At 46.5% G+C, this 16,788-nt stretch overlaps 1 protein-coding gene across 3 annotated transcripts; it reads left to right on the forward strand.

The window, feature by feature from the left end:
* The first annotated feature begins 1,459 nt into the window (after positions 1-1,459).
* On the forward strand, positions 1,460-16,288 carry Etv3 (ETS variant transcription factor 3). Of its 3 annotated transcripts, none has more exons than XM_006232620.5 (5): positions 1,460-1,577; positions 3,233-3,288; positions 3,825-4,062; positions 5,278-5,393; positions 11,583-16,288. In XM_006232620.5, exons 2-5 carry the CDS (start codon positions 3,243-3,245, stop codon positions 12,722-12,724), a joined length of 1,542 nt encoding a protein of 513 aa, XP_006232682.1. In that variant the 5' UTR covers positions 1,460-1,577; positions 3,233-3,242; the 3' UTR covers positions 12,725-16,288. The 3 variants fall into 3 exon arrangements, with proteins under 3 accessions (XP_006232682.1, XP_006232683.1, NP_001099920.1); XM_006232621.4 differs by lacking the exon at positions 1,460-1,577 and adding an exon at positions 2,158-2,293; NM_001106450.1 differs by lacking the exon at positions 1,460-1,577 and having other exon boundaries at positions 3,231-3,288; positions 11,583-12,768.
* The last annotated feature ends 500 nt before the right edge of the window (positions 16,289-16,788 follow it).

The following is a 16,788-nucleotide window of genomic DNA, read 5'->3' on the forward strand; positions in this document are numbered from 1 at the left end:
GTACTGAACATCTATAGGTGTTCGCAGGAATACGCCATAAGCACTACGTTCAAACAGAAGAGGAACTGACAGTGACTACTTAACCAAGGTAACAAATTCAGTCAGGAGTTGAAGGCAAGAGGACTTGAAATGTTCTTTTGGCTCAGTGGTTCTCAACCTTCCTAACGCTGCACCCCTTTAATACAGTTCTTCATGTTCTGATGACCCCCAACCATAAAATTGTTTTTGTTCCTACTTCATAACCTTAATTTTGCTACTGTTATGGATTGTAATTTAAATAGGTTTATAAATAGGGGTTTATTGGTGGGGTCGCGACCCACAGGTTGAGAACCACCGATTCAGCTAAATCCTAGCAGTTTATTCTGTAGAACCAAACACAGAAAATGGTGTTCTAGACTGTGCAGAAGTTGGAAACCGTTATAAAGCATTTCTGTGCTCAGAGCACTCATATTTCTAATCTCCTCAGTGGCATTTAAATTTTGTTCATTTTATTGAGTTTTAAACTAGAAAAGCTTGATCTCACCAACACTATTATTCCTTCCTTTTTAAGGTAAGGCAACTTTAGGCCATACTGAGTACTGAATTTGTCAACGACTCAAGAACAATCAGTTGTTAGCCTCGCACCTACCTTTAATCCCAGCATCTGGAAGGCAGAGGCAGAAAGATCTCTGTGAGTTCGAACCCTGCCTGGATCTAGTGCTTTCTAGGACAGTCAGAAATACATAGATAGTCAAGACCTGTCTCAAGACAAACAAAACTGCCTAGTAGAAGCCAGAAGGCTGGTGGTGGTGGTATATGCCTGTAATCCTAGTATAGCACAGGAAGATTACAGATGGGAAGGTGATAACGGCATATCCAAAACTGGAAGCCGATCTTTGAAACAGACAATGGTAACACTTCCATGTTGTGTGTTGTTCACAGGAGGGAAAGGTTGTGATTGCACAGAACAGTTGCTATGCACTTGAAGATTTCAATTCCGCCTCTCATCTTCGCCTCCCCCACTTTTTACTCTGGTTCACTTAACCTTTACTGATCCCAGCTCTGCTTCTGGAGTGAAACTAGGGCTGGGAACAATTTGGAATTATGGAAGTTGATTTCACATCCCTTATCACTAACTCTTGAACAAAATTTGTTTCAAACAAAATTGTAATTGCTTAATCGGGAACAAAAGGCAAGGGTGGGGGGCGGTGTTTGAATGGCAAAGTCGTGCACGCTGTAACACTTGGACGAGGCAGATGAGGACTAAAATGGAGCCATGCAAGGAAACATCACACTCTCCAGGGCTGCTCAGGGAGGAAAGGCCAGCGTCGCACGTGCCTCCGAAGCTTCTGTGCTCCCGTCAAAGCGGAAGAGCCCTCCTCCTTCTGCATGGGGTTCCAGCCCCGCGGCCTCCCAGCCACTGAGGGGCACCGGTACCTTCTGGGCGGAAGCGGTGCCGCTCACGACACCGCCCCCTCCCACCCTGGCCCAGAGTGGAAGTGACGAAAGCCGCCGCGGAGTCACTTCCTTCTGGGTGGATGAGGAGGAGCCCGAGCTGCCGCGGAGGAGCCCGAGTGGAGACGGACGGCGCCGGAGAGGTGAGGCTGGCGTCGGCGGTCGCGGCCCGCGCCGGCAGGACAGAAGGGACGCGGATGAGGGCGGCCGTGGGAGCCGCTGCGGACGGGCGGGAGCGGCGACCCCCGCCGCAGGCCGGGAGGGTGACCGAGCGCCCTCCGGGAGTCACGAACACCTGCAGACGCGCCTGCGGGCTCCGAGGGGCTTGATGGGCATGTCGGGGGCCGGAGGATCGTGAAGAGGGTGTCCGACTCGGGCGTCGCCCAGCGCGAGCCCACAGCCACTAGGCTGAAGGGTGTTCTGGAGCAGGGAAAAGGCCCTGCGATCCGACAGCGCAGTGTAGGAGTTAGTCCCGGACAGTTTCCCGGAGCCTTGGAGAAATCGGTGTTTTCTTCAACCCCATCATCACGGAAATGGGAGAGGAAGCTCTGCCCAGCCCTGGTGCCTTGTTACTTGTGTATATCCTGTGTGTGCCACTGTCTGTCTGGTGCCTCTTTCCTTGAGCCATTTATCAGCTCTTGATCCCAACCTAGGGTTGTCATGGACTGAAACTTAATGTTCTCCCTAATGTATTTGTCGGGAAAGAAAATGCAGAACACCTAGAGGAATTCTAGGTTAGATGAAATTTCCAAGATTAGGAATTTGTCCCACCCCACCCTGGGGCCTCTGAAGCACCTGCGGTTGCTCCAGACCTGCTCTTGTCGTTGCTGAGGGCTGTCCACCCTGCAGAGAAATGAGAGTAAGTCAGGTCTCTCCTTCTCCGTCATTCTCGGCCAGTTTCACGCTTTCCTCCTCTTTGCTGAGGGACTGACACAAAGCTATCTGCTGCTATGAACAGGAAATTTATTGAGGAACTACAAATCTGCATGGAATGAGTTCAGATTCCTAGTAAGATGCCTTCCTCCACTGGCCAGGCGATCTGAAGTACCTGCTTTATCCTTTTTATTTCCCTGTTAAATGGAGGGCATTACTTTTTCTTTTTTCATGAAATTTTAGGGAAGTGACATGTTTCTTGTATAGAGTGGAATATTGTTGGAAGGTGGGCCCCGTTTCTGACTGGAAGATGCTGTCCTTTCACATAATTCAGGAAATACTTAGACCCAGATGTTCCTTTTTGAGTAGGGGATTGGGATTCCCTCACTCTTTTAAGTTGGTGTATCTGGGTGAGTTCAGGCTTGTGTATCTTGGCATCTGGGCTTGTCTACTAACAGAAAACAAACTGTGTGGCTTGCTTTTGCTGCCTTTTGGACTTGTCTCACTGTTCCCTTCCCTCTCTTCTGTTGGAGGGTTGGTTGGTCACAAGGAAGAAAGCAAATATTAAGGACAGTGTTTATACTTTGTGGCTAAGGTCAGGTGAAAGATAATTATGGCTTTTGAGGCTGATGACCTGAGGACCATCATTTGATGACATGAGGATTACTAGTTTAGAGGTGACATGTTTGAAAGGCAAAAGAGGGCTTTGGAAAGAAGTAAAGGCAAAAAGAAGGATGTTGGGGTTGGGGATTTAGCTCAGTGGTAGAGCGCTTGCCTAGCAAGCGCAAGGCCCTGGGTTCGGTCCCCAGCTCCGAAAAAAAAAGAAGGATGTTTGGGGGGGAACTGTGCCCCCCCCCAAAAAACCTTAATTAGATAATTCATAGCATCTCAAAATAATAAATAGTGTGATTGTCTCTCTCAACAGGAGGGCAAAAATGAAAGCAGGCTGTAGCATCGTGGAAAAGCCAGAAGGAGGTGGAGGTGAGCAAAAGTTCATCATCTCTGACAGATCTGGAATGTACCCTGGTGGTTCCTGTTCTCCCCACTTGGGCTTAGTTGACCAATGCTAGACCAGGACTGAAGACCTCATGGCCATGTAAATCTTGGTAGAATGGCTGTAGTCTCGTTTCCTATGAATACATATATAGTTTGTGCAGCCCACACACATTTATTGCATGTTTTAGTGTCTGGGGATAAGGCGCTTTCTGCCGTGTGTTCCTAAAACAGTAGTTTATCTTTCTTCTTTGTTCCTTTTAGAACTGTCACGTAGAGTAGGTAATGTATGTAGAGGTAATGTATGAGGTCATCTAGCACTGCAGCCCAACCTGTATTGGATTCCAGTGATTGCCACAAGTCACTTCCCTATCATTTCCTCTCTTCATGGTGAGCCTAGCTGACTGGAAGGGTGTGTTTGCAGAGCACTCTAGAGATTGTGGCCATGGAATGTGGAGGTGGGGGTACTGGCGTGTCCGTGCCTAGCTCCTAGCTGCTTTGATCCTGCCCTTTTCACACGTAAGGGTATCAGTTCCCGGATTGGGCCTACAAAGCCGAGTCGTCGCCAGGCTCCCGGCAGATCCAGCTGTGGCACTTCATCTTGGAACTGCTGCAGAAGGAAGAGTTCCGCCATGTCATCGCCTGGCAGCAGGGAGAGTACGGGGAGTTTGTCATCAAGGATCCAGATGAAGTGGCTCGCCTCTGGGGCCGCAGGAAGTGCAAACCACAGATGAACTACGACAAGCTGAGCCGGGCCCTCAGGTGAGAGAAACGAGCCCCCAGATGCGCGGCATTAACGAAGTCGGGAGGAAAGTATGCAGTTCTGTGTCTCTTATCTGAAAAGGTATCAGGTGATGAAGGACTGCACTGAGCGAGTGATGTGTGGCTTGAAAGTGTGAGTAAAAAGGTGTCGGGTGTGAGTGGCACAAGAGGTGAGGCGGGTGGGAGGGAGCTCCAGTGTGGCTGGCACTGGCTCCTGACAGCTGGTTCTGCTTTGTCGTGGGTAAGAATACATGGTGAAACATGGACTCAGACTCACCAATAATCCAGAGGATTAGTGTAGACTTCCCTGTTGGGAAATTCCTACCAGTTCTTTGCTGTAGGCTCTTCTATAGAAGAAGCGAGAAGGGAAAAACCAAATTCAGCAGGGAGGCTTGCTGAGTGGCTCTGAGCCCAGCTGCTCCCGCACTCTCACACCAGAGCCGCAGCCTCCATGGTCAGGCCAGGTTGCTACAGCATGTCCAAAGAATGAACACTCTGAGCTCTCTCATTCTCTCTTCTCTGTTAGCCTTTAAATTTTACAACTCTTTAGTCCTCAGGGGACCAGCAGGTAGTTTATGATACCTGCTACTTAACAGAAGCCAGGCCAAAGGCTCCAGGGAGATGGGCGTCCCCTGTCTTTCTCCATTCTCAGTAGCGTGAGTGTAAAATCTGGGCAGTCAGATCTTTGCTGGAGCCTCCACATCCTATGTGTGCCACATTAAAGGTGCAGCAGGCCAGGGTGGTGACGGTTTCCAGATCATGCCATGTCCCACGTGCTGCCATGAAATAGGTTTACAGGGCTTTGTTTCTTCCTTGCGCTTGGGCTCCTGACTGACCCTATGAGGTTTCCCAGAAAACTTGTCTGACACAACCGGGGCATGACAAAAAGAAACTACACAGTTAGTTATTCACAGTGGGGCAGGAAGGAAGTGGACTCTAGATTGAAACTGTAGAGAAATGAGAAGGTGAGTGCTTAGAACGGAGGAAGGTGTTTAGGATCTTAAAGCAGGGCCATCAGGCTCTAGCCAAAGACTACAGCTGAGTGACAGTGGAGGAGAAAAGTGGGGGCAGCCCTCTTAGGTCCCCAAGGCCTGACTCCAGGGCCAGGCTACAAAGGGATGGTGGAGGTTTTTGTAAGCAACGCTTAGAGCCGGAATTGATCTTTGTAATTACTTGAGTGTAGCAAACGCTGAACCACGTGTCCTTCCTTTGCAGATACTATTACAACAAGAGGATCCTTCATAAGACAAAAGGGAAAAGGTTTACTTACAAGTTCAACTTCAGCAAGCTGGTGATGCCCAACTACCCTTTCATCAACATCCGCTCAAGTGGTAAGACTCCAGCGCTGTGGTGCAGAGTGGCTTTTGAATTCTAAAAGAATTTCTAAAACCCAAATCTGAGACATTGCCCCTGTAAGGAGATTTTTAGAAACAGTGAAGTTGCACGATCCCTTAGACTTGCTCAAGCTCTCCTTACTCATCTAAAGGGGGTAATGGGCTGTGCGGGGCTCTAATAGGCTTGTTTAGTTTACTTGCTTCCCTTTTATATGAACTATTTTCAGTCTCCTGGACAGCACTGAACTCCTTTTGGGGAATGAGGCCATAGGTTTATGTTGAGCTTTAAGTTCAAGAGTCTGTTTGAACACTTTCCCCAATGGCTGTTTCATAGCTGTGAACCTGTTTCTACAAACGTTTCCGATTTTCTATGAAACTACATGCTCTCCTTTATCACGTGAATGTCATCAAAACCACAGCATCCTTCATCAGAGAAGGGGAAGTTCACATGCTCGCAGTGAAAGGCCGCGGCTCTGATGTGCAGCAGCCCTCAGCTCCTCACCGTTCCTCAGTGCAGGGCTTTGAGCTGCAAGCAGGCTCTCCCCGCACACTGCCCAGGTTACAGCACTGTATCACAGCTCACCGCTTCTCGGTCTGTCCTGCGCTAAAGATGCAGCCGCTTATAAAAATGTCAGCTGGAGTGGTTTGTGAGATTAGAGTTTTCTTTTTGCTTTGGGGGTTTTTGTTTGGTTCAGGGGCAGCATAAAAGATGGTAAATTAGCCCCCTGAGTTCAGGAGTCACTTTTTTAACATTTGAGACAGGTCTCATTGTGTAATCAGCTGGTCTTGAACTTTACTCTGTTGTCAGCCTGGCCTAGAGCAGTCTTCCTGCCTCGTCATCCAAGTGCTAGGATTACAGGTGTCAAGCACCCTTTTGACCAGCCTTATCATTGTTCTTTGTGGCGTTCTGTGCAAAGAAAATATGATGATTTTGAATAAAAGTCTTCAGAGGTGGGCAGAAACTTAAAAATTAGAGGAGGGTGTGGCTAGGAGAATCTAATACTCAGATCGTCTGTAGATATGTAATTACTGCACATAACAGGTTAGGGCAGCTTTAGCTTGACTCTCGGTGCAGTTCCATCTCTCCAGTAACTGCTCCCTCCTGTCCCTGGGGCATGCATTTGGGGGTGGGGGTTGGAATGCACCTCTAATTACAACCTGTTTTCTTTCCCTGTGCCTAAGGGAGCTGCATTAGGAAATCAACACTGTCCTAGCCCCTGGAATCTTGTTTCCTCTGTTTCTCACTCTGGCTTCTTCCCTATGCGCCTGTAGAAAGTAGGGCTCCAGATGGACAGCCATCCTTGCACTCCAGCTCCCGAAATGTTGGTCTTGTTCTTTGATCCATTTTCATCAATCAAAAGCCCAGAAGTTCAGCCACTTAAACAACTTGAATAAAATGTTCATCTGCCCTAGAAGTAATCTGATTTTCTAAGGCAAGGAATCATGGACTCTGACTGGTCTGCAGACCTAACAGTAGTTAGTGGTCTGGCACACCTGTTATACCAAAAGCCGTTAAACCACCAGTGATCATAAATGGTAATCAAAAGTCCCAGGGCAGCCATAGTGCAGAACAGCACTTGCCTGGCATGTATAAAGCTGTGGGTTCAACTCTCAGTACAAAAAAAGAAAACACCGAATAATCCCAGGAAAAGCAAAACAGTCAGCCGTCCCTTTAGGATGTTGGTTTCTGGGTATACATAACACCAAAGAACCAGAGTCATTTGTTACAGAGAATTTTTGCCCGTATAGACGAAGTGTCATAATGTTGATGAAGGAAAATGACAGTGAATTCCTCTATATGTAGTAAAATTTAATGTGATACTATACAAATGACACACTTAAGGGTGAAGACAGCAGAGCCAAAGAAATAGCTTCAGTTCTTCATCCCACTATTAAAATCATGCTTATGTGTAATGTGTCATGCATCTTTCTCATGATTTGGATTTCCCCATGTGCGAACCAATGTGCTAATCCCTAAAGAAAACAAAGGAGTATGGGGAAGTTCTCTTCCTCCAGGAACTTAGGAGTTTAGCTGAGAGAGGATTCTAGGTTTGTGCAACGGGAAGTAGAGAGTGTTAGAAGTCCTGTGACTTAGCCCCTGAAGGCCAGAGAATCTCCCTGATGGTGGGCCGATGTACAGAACTGTTCTGGTCTTTCTGTTTTTAAGTACAAATATATGGCCAAATACAAAACCAAATAACCAGTGTGGATATTGTTTCTCCCTTCACATTTGTTCTATTCATTGTTAATAGTTTAAGGTAGAGTTGAGCATGGTGGAGCAAGCTTGTAGTTTTGGCACTGTTCTCCGGTTGAAGGTTCAAGGGTCTGGAGTTCAAGGTTACCCTTGGTTGTTTGGCAATTGACATAAACCATAACCTGGGCTACTCTGAGACCATGTCTCTAACCCCTCCCAAAGACACTTTAGGGTAGAATATTCAGTATTCAAGTGATGATGTGATGCTTCTAGAAACTAAGCATCATGGTATATACCTGCAGTCCCAGCACTTAGAAGGCTGAGGGGTGGATCAAGAGTTTGAGGTCTGGGGTTGGGGATTTAGCTCAGTGGTAGAGCGCTTGCCTAGGAAGCTCAAGGCCCTGGGTTCAGTCCCCAGCTCCGAAAAAAAAGAACCAAAAAAAAAAAAAAAAAAAAAAGAGTTTGAGGTCAACATTGGCTATATGATGAATTTCTGTCTCAAGAAGGTACACCTATGTGTAATGTCTTATTTATATATATATTATATGTACTTATTATATATGTCATATATAATATATAGTATATATACACATATCATATATAATATATAGTATTATATAATATGACCCACATGTAAACAGGTATTTAAAATTTTTAAATTACTGAATTTTGGTTTTGTTTGAACCATTAAAAATTAAGCCAGGCATAGTGGCTTGTTCTAATAACTTAAACACTTTATTCTTTACTCTTTTATACTTACATATGTGTATTTGCCTAAGAAATGTTGGAAAGATAGAGAAGATACTGGTTTAAAATGGTTAACTCTCAGTAGGTGGGGACAGGGCAAGCTAAACCTGTCTCTCAAATCTGTCTCTCTGCCACCACCCTGGTTTGAATACTTACTCTGGAAAGCTTGAAACCTGAGGAAGAACTGAGTGGAGAAGAGAGCGTTGGCATACCCTCCACCTGACGGCTGGCGGTTAACATCATTGCCACATGTGCTTTATCTCTGTTTGCAGATACTTTTTGTATCTAGAGATTAACGTGCAGGTGCCATGGCTTTTCTCCCAGAAACAAGGATGTTCTTTTCCATAACTGCAGTAACATTGCCACACCCAGGAAATTTAGTGTTCCTCTAATATATGTAACATGCCCCATATGTAAACAGTGTTTCAATTTCCTAGATTTAAAGCTCTGAAATTTGTTTTGTTTTGTTTTTTGAACCATTAAAATTAAGCTAGGCATAGTGGATTGTGGATAATAAAAGGCAAGTGGATCGCTGTTAGTAGCAGGTTCCAGGCCAGACAAGACTGTACGATGAAACTTTGCCCCCAAAAGAACAAAAAGTTTTGTTTTAGCAACATATGTTGTGCTGTGCACGGGTGTATTCCAAAAGCCTCACAGATACTATTTCTCAAATATTAGGATTGGTCTTATTATTTCCTACCTTAAGAAAACAGGGCCAGAAAGGTGATTTTTTTCAGAGATACATGGGAAGGGTCAGGTTTGAACCTACGGAGAGGACTTATTATTTGCATTGCTTACAGAGGGAGTGCGGAAAGCGCCAGCGTAGTGCTTACACTAGTCACAAGGTAGAAGAGCCGAGAGCTGGGTTCAGACTTCCAGCCCGGGTACATGTGCTGCCAGAAGGCACTCTTCTCCCAAGTGCTCACCCACACATTTTAGCAGTAGGGTTTTGCTTGCTTGTTTGTTTTTCACTCAGAACCTCACCTCACACCTCAGGATCTAATGCACGAAGGTGGGGGGACTGTCCATGCATCAGCAGCCGCCTTCGCCCTGCCTTCCTCTGCCCTGTGGAAGCGCATTGGAAATAAGTGCTATCCCCCGTACAGGGGTTCAGCATGCCTTAGTTGTGTGTAAAGACCAGAGTAGATGCCATTAAAATAAAACCGGCACGGGGGCTGGGGATTTAGCTCAGTGGTAGAGCGCTTACCTAGGAAGCGCAAGGCCCTGGGTTCGGTCCCCAGCTCCGAAAAAAAGAACCAAAAAAATAAATAAATAAAACCGGCACTGACTTGGCTTAAGCCAGCATCTCGGACTTTCTTAGGAAACAGGGCGTTTCCTCTGCACATTCTCTTTATGGCTTGCATTCTGCATTTCAGATTGTAAACATTTTTCACTTTTAACTGATAACTTCTTTTAAATAATGTTTTTAATTGTATGTCTGTGTTTTGCCTGGATGTACGTATGTTTGTGCTTGCACCCGTTGTGTACAGCGCCTGTGGAATCCAGATTTTGGGTCTCCTGGAACTGGAGTCACAGGTGGTTGTTGGCTGCCATGTGGGTCCTTTCAAGAGCAGCAGGTGCTCTTAACCACAGAGCCATTTTAATTTTTTCTTTTTTTTTTCCGGAGCTGGGGACCGAACCCAGGGCCTTGCGCTTGCTAGGCAAGCGCTCTACCACTGAGCTAAATCCCCAGCCCCTACAGAGCCATTTTTACAACCTTTAGATAAGACTTAATAAGTCAAGAGTCAAAATAATAAAAACAATGGACTCTTAGTTGCTATAGCAAACTAAGGAAGAAATCCATTGGCCTGGACCCAACTTGACTCTGTCAAATCATATGCAGGGTCATGTGTCTAATTCTCCTCATTATTAATCTTAATAATTAAGGAGCCTTTAAAACAAGGCCTACAGGAGAACTGTCGCTGGCAGGTTTCACTCAACCATGAGCACCACCCAGACAGCCATAATCTACACAGTGGCCTGCTCCAGAGTTATGCCTAAGAACAACTGTTGTCAGAATGTCTGACACTGTATGTCAGAACAAGAGTTCTGACACATATGTTATCGTCTTTTCTCCTGGACCACAAAACTTTGCCCCCCCCCCCTTTTCCTTTTATCTTTCCTTCATGTATGAAGAACTCTTTGGACATCATCATGTTAGCAGCTACTGGTTCCTCCCAGGAACTTTTAGGGCACCTGAATGTTCAGGTAGTAGCTTTCTTACACCTTAATTTAGGGCTTTTAAGGGAAGTTGAGAATTTATGAGTTTTTTCAAGTTAATATGATAGTGGTAGTTTCTTCTTAGAGTTTGAAACTTGGCAGTTGAACTTGGTGTTTTGGTCCATCCTAACCTCAAGTCACAGAGTCCTGGGATTATAAGCGTGAGGCGTCACACCTGCCAGCAGTCAGACTTGGAAGAGGAAGCAGCAGGTCGTGGAGTTTCTCCCAGCCTCCTCCTCCTCCTCTGTGCTTGAGAACAACAGAAAGGCTGGATCACTGAGATCATGGTTGTCTGTCACTGCACGGTAAAGGTCATCCTCAGTAGAAATTGCCTTTCCATGCCACTCTGTTTCACCCAAGTAGGACCTTGTCCCTGTCCTACTTTGTCATCATTTATGTGAGGTAGAGTCTGGGTTTTCAGTGCAACTACATGCATTTGTTTTGATTGGCTGTATTACTGCTAGGTTTACTTGCTTTATAAACACAGTCAAAATTACAATGGTGAGAAAAACCTTACTCGTGAAGTTGAAAACAGAAGTAGATGGTATACACACACGATGGAGTTGCCAGGCAGAGGCTCTCGGACCCATTCACTCACCCAGCTAAGGTCTGGTGGGCACCCACTAACTCCTAAACCCTGAAATGTTGGGGTATAGTTTTACATAATAGGCAGCCTCTTAGGAACCTTGAACATTGCTCACAGAGGGATGACGTGGCGTGTGGGAAGGAGGACCACGTGGACAGTAAGGTAAGGGGCCAGAGGGACATGACAGCTAGGCTGAATGGAAAAGCTGAGCTACTGCCCTTAAGGGCTCAGTCCTCCCACCTCAGCCCAGGAGTGCTGGGATTGCAAGCCTGTGCCACCACACCCAGCCTGAGGAGTGGATTTGAAAAAGACTCAGACTAGGTAGAAGGTTTGTTTCCTGTTGTCAGTGAACATGTGTACTTAGCTAGTGTCAGTAAAGGTGACGACAGTGAGTGACCAGGTGGCCAGCACTGACTCCTGTTCTTTTCTCCCATCACAGGTGTGGTTCCTCAGAGTGCACCACCAGTGCCCACAGCCTCTTCCCGGTTCCATTTCCCACCTCTAGACACCCATTCTCCTACTGGTGACGTGCAGCCAGGGCGCTTCTCTGCTAGCTCCCTGAGTGCTTCTTGCCCCGAGTCAGGTGGGGCCGCTGATAGAAAGGTGGAGCCTTCGGACCTGGAAGATGGCTCGGCCTCTGATTGGCACCGGGGCATGGATTTCATGCCCTCTCGAAATGCTCTCAGTGGAGGAGTAATCGGCCACCAGAAACGCAAGCCTGACATAATGCTTCCCCTCTTCACTCGGCCAGCAATGTACCCTGACCCCCACAGTCCCTTCGCTCTCTCTCCAGTCCCTGGCCGAGGAGGTGTCCTTAATGTCCCCATTTCACCAGCCCTGTCCCTGACTCCCACTATGTTCTCCTATAGTCCCTCGCCAGGCCTGAGCCCCTTCACCAGCAGCAGTTGCTTCTCCTTCAACCCAGAGGAAATGAAACACTACCTTCATTCTCAAGCCTGTTCTGTGTTCAACTATCACCTGAGTCCTCGGACTTTTCCCCGTTACCCAGGGCTCATGGTCCCACCACTGCAGTGCCAAATGCATCCTGAGGAGTCTTCCCAGTTCTCTATCAAGCTGCAGCCCCCACCAGCTGGAAGGAAGAACCGTGAGAGGGTAGAGAGCAGTGAGGAGACCACTCGTGGCTCTGTGCCCGCCAGCACTCCTATTCCCTCTCGGATTAAAGTAGAACCAGCCACTGAGAAGGATCCTGACAGCCTCAGGCAGTCAACCCAAGAAAAGGAGGAACAGGCCCAGGAAGTGGACACTGTGCAGACCAGGACCATAGAAGAGGGGAAAGGCACAGTGTTTGCCCACCCGTCACCCACCTGGCCCTCTGTATCCATTAGCATCCCCAGTGACGAACCCCTAGAAGTGACTGAAGACAGTGAGGACAGGTCTGCCAGGGAGCCCGGTGTACCTGAGAAGAAAGAAGATGCCCTGATGCCCCCTAAGCTTCGGCTGAAGAGGCGGTGGAACGATGACCCTGAAGCCCGGGAGCTCAGCAAATCGGGCAAGTTCCTCTGGAATGGGGCAGGACCCCAGGGCCTGGCTACAGCAGCCACTGCTGCCGCTGATGCTTAAAGCCACAGTGGAAGGGAAGCTGTTGATACTACAATCAGAATACATATTTATGTAGCAAGATTCTGGGGTGGGAGGTGGGGTGAGGCTGGTTTGGTAATTCTGGGGTGTGGACTTGTACTTTTCTGTTGGGGATGGGACAAGTATCTTGAGTTGTATATTAAGTGGGGTATGAACACACTTTTTTCTTGGTACGTAGGACATAGGGAGGCTGTTGAACTTTATGGGCAGGAGCCCAGTTCCTGTTCCCTCATGCACCTGACAAGCTCCACAAGGGCCCACATACTTTGTAGTCAGTCCCATCACAGTTCAGGCTCTGTAGTCTCTTCTATTGTATTTATACAATACATAATGGGAAAGCCCATAATGGGATATTCTTCTTTGAGAGAGAAAGAGAGAAAAGGAAAAGGCTGGAAGGCTAGGTGGTGAGAAAAATGCTAAGCATGTTACCTGAGTATTTATTTCAGGAGAGAAAAGAGTTAATTGCAGTCTTACTGAAGTGGGGACATTTAGATGGTGTTCTCTGCTCTCCTCTCTCCCCTTCTCCCTCACTGGAGAGAGAGAGAGAGTGTGTGTGTGTACACATGTGTGTGTACACGTACGTGATCACACACAGGCGTGCACGAGCACACACACACATACATAAACACATACACACACTCTCTCATGCATGCACTCTCTCTTTTTCTCTCCCTGGGGGGAGGGTGACACATGCACATTTGGCTCCCCCCACACCTTTTTAGAAAATGTTTTCAAGACACATGAGTGTACTGCCATTTAAAATGGGCAGGGAGGGCACAGGAGACCCCCACCCCCTGGCCCCTCAGCTTCAGAGTTGAGGTGGGAAGGCAGCATGGCTGCAAGGTCCTTGGACTTTCACCTTCTTCACCTATCAAAAAGCCATGAGGAGTTGAAAACTCTTGATCAGGGAAGAAAGAAGAGGGCAGGAGGAAGTAACCCAATGCCTTTAAAAACAAATGACAGAAATAGTCTTCATTTTTCTTTTTCCATTGTTGGTTTGGTTTCCCAAACCAAGTGTGATTGAGCACGTTTTATGAGGAGCAGGATAGCGCCATTGAAGATGCTTTTCTGTTGTGTCTGGTTGTCTTACTGTTTTCTTAAGTCAAGCCTTAACTTTGAACATGCTTTAAGATGATACGGGTCTGACAGCATAAACCTGTGAAGGGCATGACACTGTTCAGATAGCCCAGGAATGTTGAGGCACAGTCGAATTCCTAGCTAATAGTTATCCCCTCCGATGTTGCCGGTCCGGTGGCAAAAGGGCAGGATTGTGGGAATGAAAGGCAGATATCATCTGTAAACACAAGTACTGCTGTTGAAACTGAAGAGAGGTAGGAAGGTGGTACCAGAGGCCATAAGGTCTGGTGTGAGGGAAAGAGCTGGTATCTGGCCTGTGATGTGTTGCCGGCCCTGTGGTCCCCATTTGCCCAGATCGTTCTGATCGGTTGACTATTCCCAAAATACAGTTCACCGACAGGAGTCGTTTCTTCTTGGGAAATTCCCTTACAGCAACTTCAAAGGAATGGAAAGGTACTGATCTTAGGTGAAACAAAACAGAAGCATTAGGGTAGAGAGAAAGCGGCAACAGCCAAGTGCCTCTGTGCACATGTGTGCTCTGAGTAGCTCAAAGCAGCAAGAAGAAATGGTTCCATATTTGCTGAGGCAAGGGATGGCATTCAGGCATCAGAATGATAACTCTACCACCTGAGCCTGGCTGGGAATTCTACACCAAGTGACATTTGAGTGTTGTCTTTTGATGGCTTGTTTGGGTTTGATTTAGTTTGGTTTTATTTTCTTTAACTGAAGTGCGTGCACAGAAGGAGCTCAGGAGACAGAACTGGTGAAAGAGATGTTAGCTGACTTGGACGACTTGAGGCTGTCATTGCTATTTCTTGATGAATGTCCTATAAGTTGGTCCAGATTCCATGCATGTGTGAAAGGCCAGGAAAGGTCTCTGGTGACCCAGGCTTTGGTTGGGCCACAAAGGCTTCAGCACTCCTGCTGCCTTTGGTGGTTGTGTTTTGATCAGCTTCCTTCTCTGCACCTTGATGGACCTCAGAATCAGAAGGCAAGCCCAGCAGGAGGTAGAGGAGGGCTCTCTGGTTGGTGTTGCCCATCCAACCAGGGATGCTAGCTGGCCACCGGTTGTCTGCTAGTGGGGACAGCCAGCGAGCATCAGTGTGAACTCAGGAATAGAAACATGGGGCCTTTAAAATGAGAGGAGGAAAATCCATGATGCATATCTGTAATCCCCTAGAACCCAAGTGCCGGAATTCATTCTAGATGCTGCTTCTGTTTGAATAAAGCCACTGCTTTTACACTTGAAATTGAACTCCATGAAAAATGCTTTTGGACTTTTATGAAACTATTTGCTGTTTGTTTCCTTTGATTGCCATTCCACCAGTAATTTCTTGGTTGATTGGAACTGCACACAGTTGGAGTTTGGACCTGGGGAAGGGTCTGTCTGCAGAGCAGAACTCGGGCTTGCTCAGGAAGTGGACCAGGAAATGTAGTGATCACTGATACTTCCTGGGGCAAAGGAATGAGAATGCTCTTCTCTCCCCAGCCCCGTCCTGGCAGTTCCTGCCTCCAGCCTGGTATGAAACAAGGCAGTTGCCTTCTATGAGCACTCCATTGTCCAGCAGACAGGTGAAGGGGACTAAAGCTGGACCTACTTCCTCTCCCTGGGTTGTTTTTCCCCTCTAAATTTTGTTGTGCCAAATGTATAAAAGTTTGTAGGTGTAAATCTATTGAAATTTCACTAATCAAGAGCTTGTTTATTTAAACAGTTTGCTTTTTTAGCTGTAAAGAGTAGCAAATTCTCAGGGCATCAGCACTGCTGAGCTCTTTTTTTTTTTTTTTTCTGAAGTAAATAGAGACATGTAGAGTCTTCCCTCCATGTCAGGCTGCACTTCATTAGCCCCAGCTCAGTAATGCAGGGAACCCTAGTGACCCATCGGCCAAGAAACTCCCAGAAGCATTAAAAAAAAAGTTATATTCCGCTGCCAAGTGGATAGTCATTTAGCTGTTTGTCCCTTGTTTTTTATTTATTCCATAATTATGTTTGTGCTTTTTCTTGTGTGAACAGTAGTGAGGCGTATGTTTTTATGTGGCTTTAGAGAAAACTTCAGTCTTCAAAGAACTGTTCTAATTAGTTCCTTCTCGGAAAAAGTTATGCGTTAATTTGTTTCAAAATATTTAGGCATTCTTTGAATTATAAACTTGTGATGCAGGGATTTGTGAACGAGACGTTCACAAGTGAAGATGACTTCACTTAGCATCTGTGTAAACAGAATAAGATGTGTATATGTACATAAAATATAAGGAGTCTGAACACCATTGTGCAGTGCCTTTTAGATGTTCTGCTTTCTAAAGTCTTCAAATTTTTTGCATATATATTATATATATGATGTAATGTTATAGAAATATATGTATAATATACATATTTTTTCCAGGGGTATCTGATAGCTCTGTATTTTGTTATGGAAGTCGAAAGAAAAAAAAAGTATTTTACCTCAAAAAATTAAAGTTCAGTTTAAAAACAAAGGGTCCTCACATGTTTGCCGAGTATTGATTTTGTTCCTTGCACACGGAACCAAAGCCTGCAGGCCTGCAGGGGCCAGCAGAGTGAGAGGTGCGCCTCTTGGCAGTGGGCGTTACCTTGGGTGAGTGAATAAAGGGATCTGAACCCAGGAACAGGAGTGAGGGAGAAATGCCTGCATCCTGACTGTAATGAGGATCCTTTAAACCATGCGGTCGCCTGTGTGTGTGAAGATGTCAGCCAGACTGGTCTGCAGACTGAGGAGAGCAGGGCTGCCAATGGCTTACCGTTTCCAGTAGGATGGCAGAAATGACCTGGGCTTAAGAGTAAATGGCAGTTGGAACAAACCATTGACTTAAGTCACACCAGGATGATAGACCACATGTGTGGATTATAAAATAAATATGAGTCTGCGATTGGTTTTTTAAGTGCATGGCAGGACAGAGCTAGGGAAATTCAGTAATCCCCAACAGGGACAAGAATTGGAGAAGGGAATTTTGATTAC

Source organism: Rattus norvegicus, chromosome 2 (genome assembly GCF_036323735.1).
Source record: "Rattus norvegicus strain BN/NHsdMcwi chromosome 2, GRCr8, whole genome shotgun sequence".
In the NCBI taxonomy this organism is placed as follows: domain Eukaryota; kingdom Metazoa; phylum Chordata; class Mammalia; order Rodentia; family Muridae; genus Rattus; species Rattus norvegicus.

Excerpts from the sequence above, each read along its gene's own strand:
- Etv3 (XM_006232620.5), top strand. The coding sequence starts at position 3,243 with ATGAAAGCAGGCTGTAGCATCGTGGAAAAGCCAGAAGGAGGTGGAG. Across the intron at positions 4,063-5,277 it reads AAGCTGAGCCGGGCCCTCAG|ATACTATTACAACAAGAGGA; the intron begins GTGAGAGAAACG and ends CTTCCTTTGCAG. Across the intron at positions 5,394-11,582 it reads CATCAACATCCGCTCAAGTG|GTGTGGTTCCTCAGAGTGCA; the intron begins GTAAGACTCCAG and ends CTCCCATCACAG.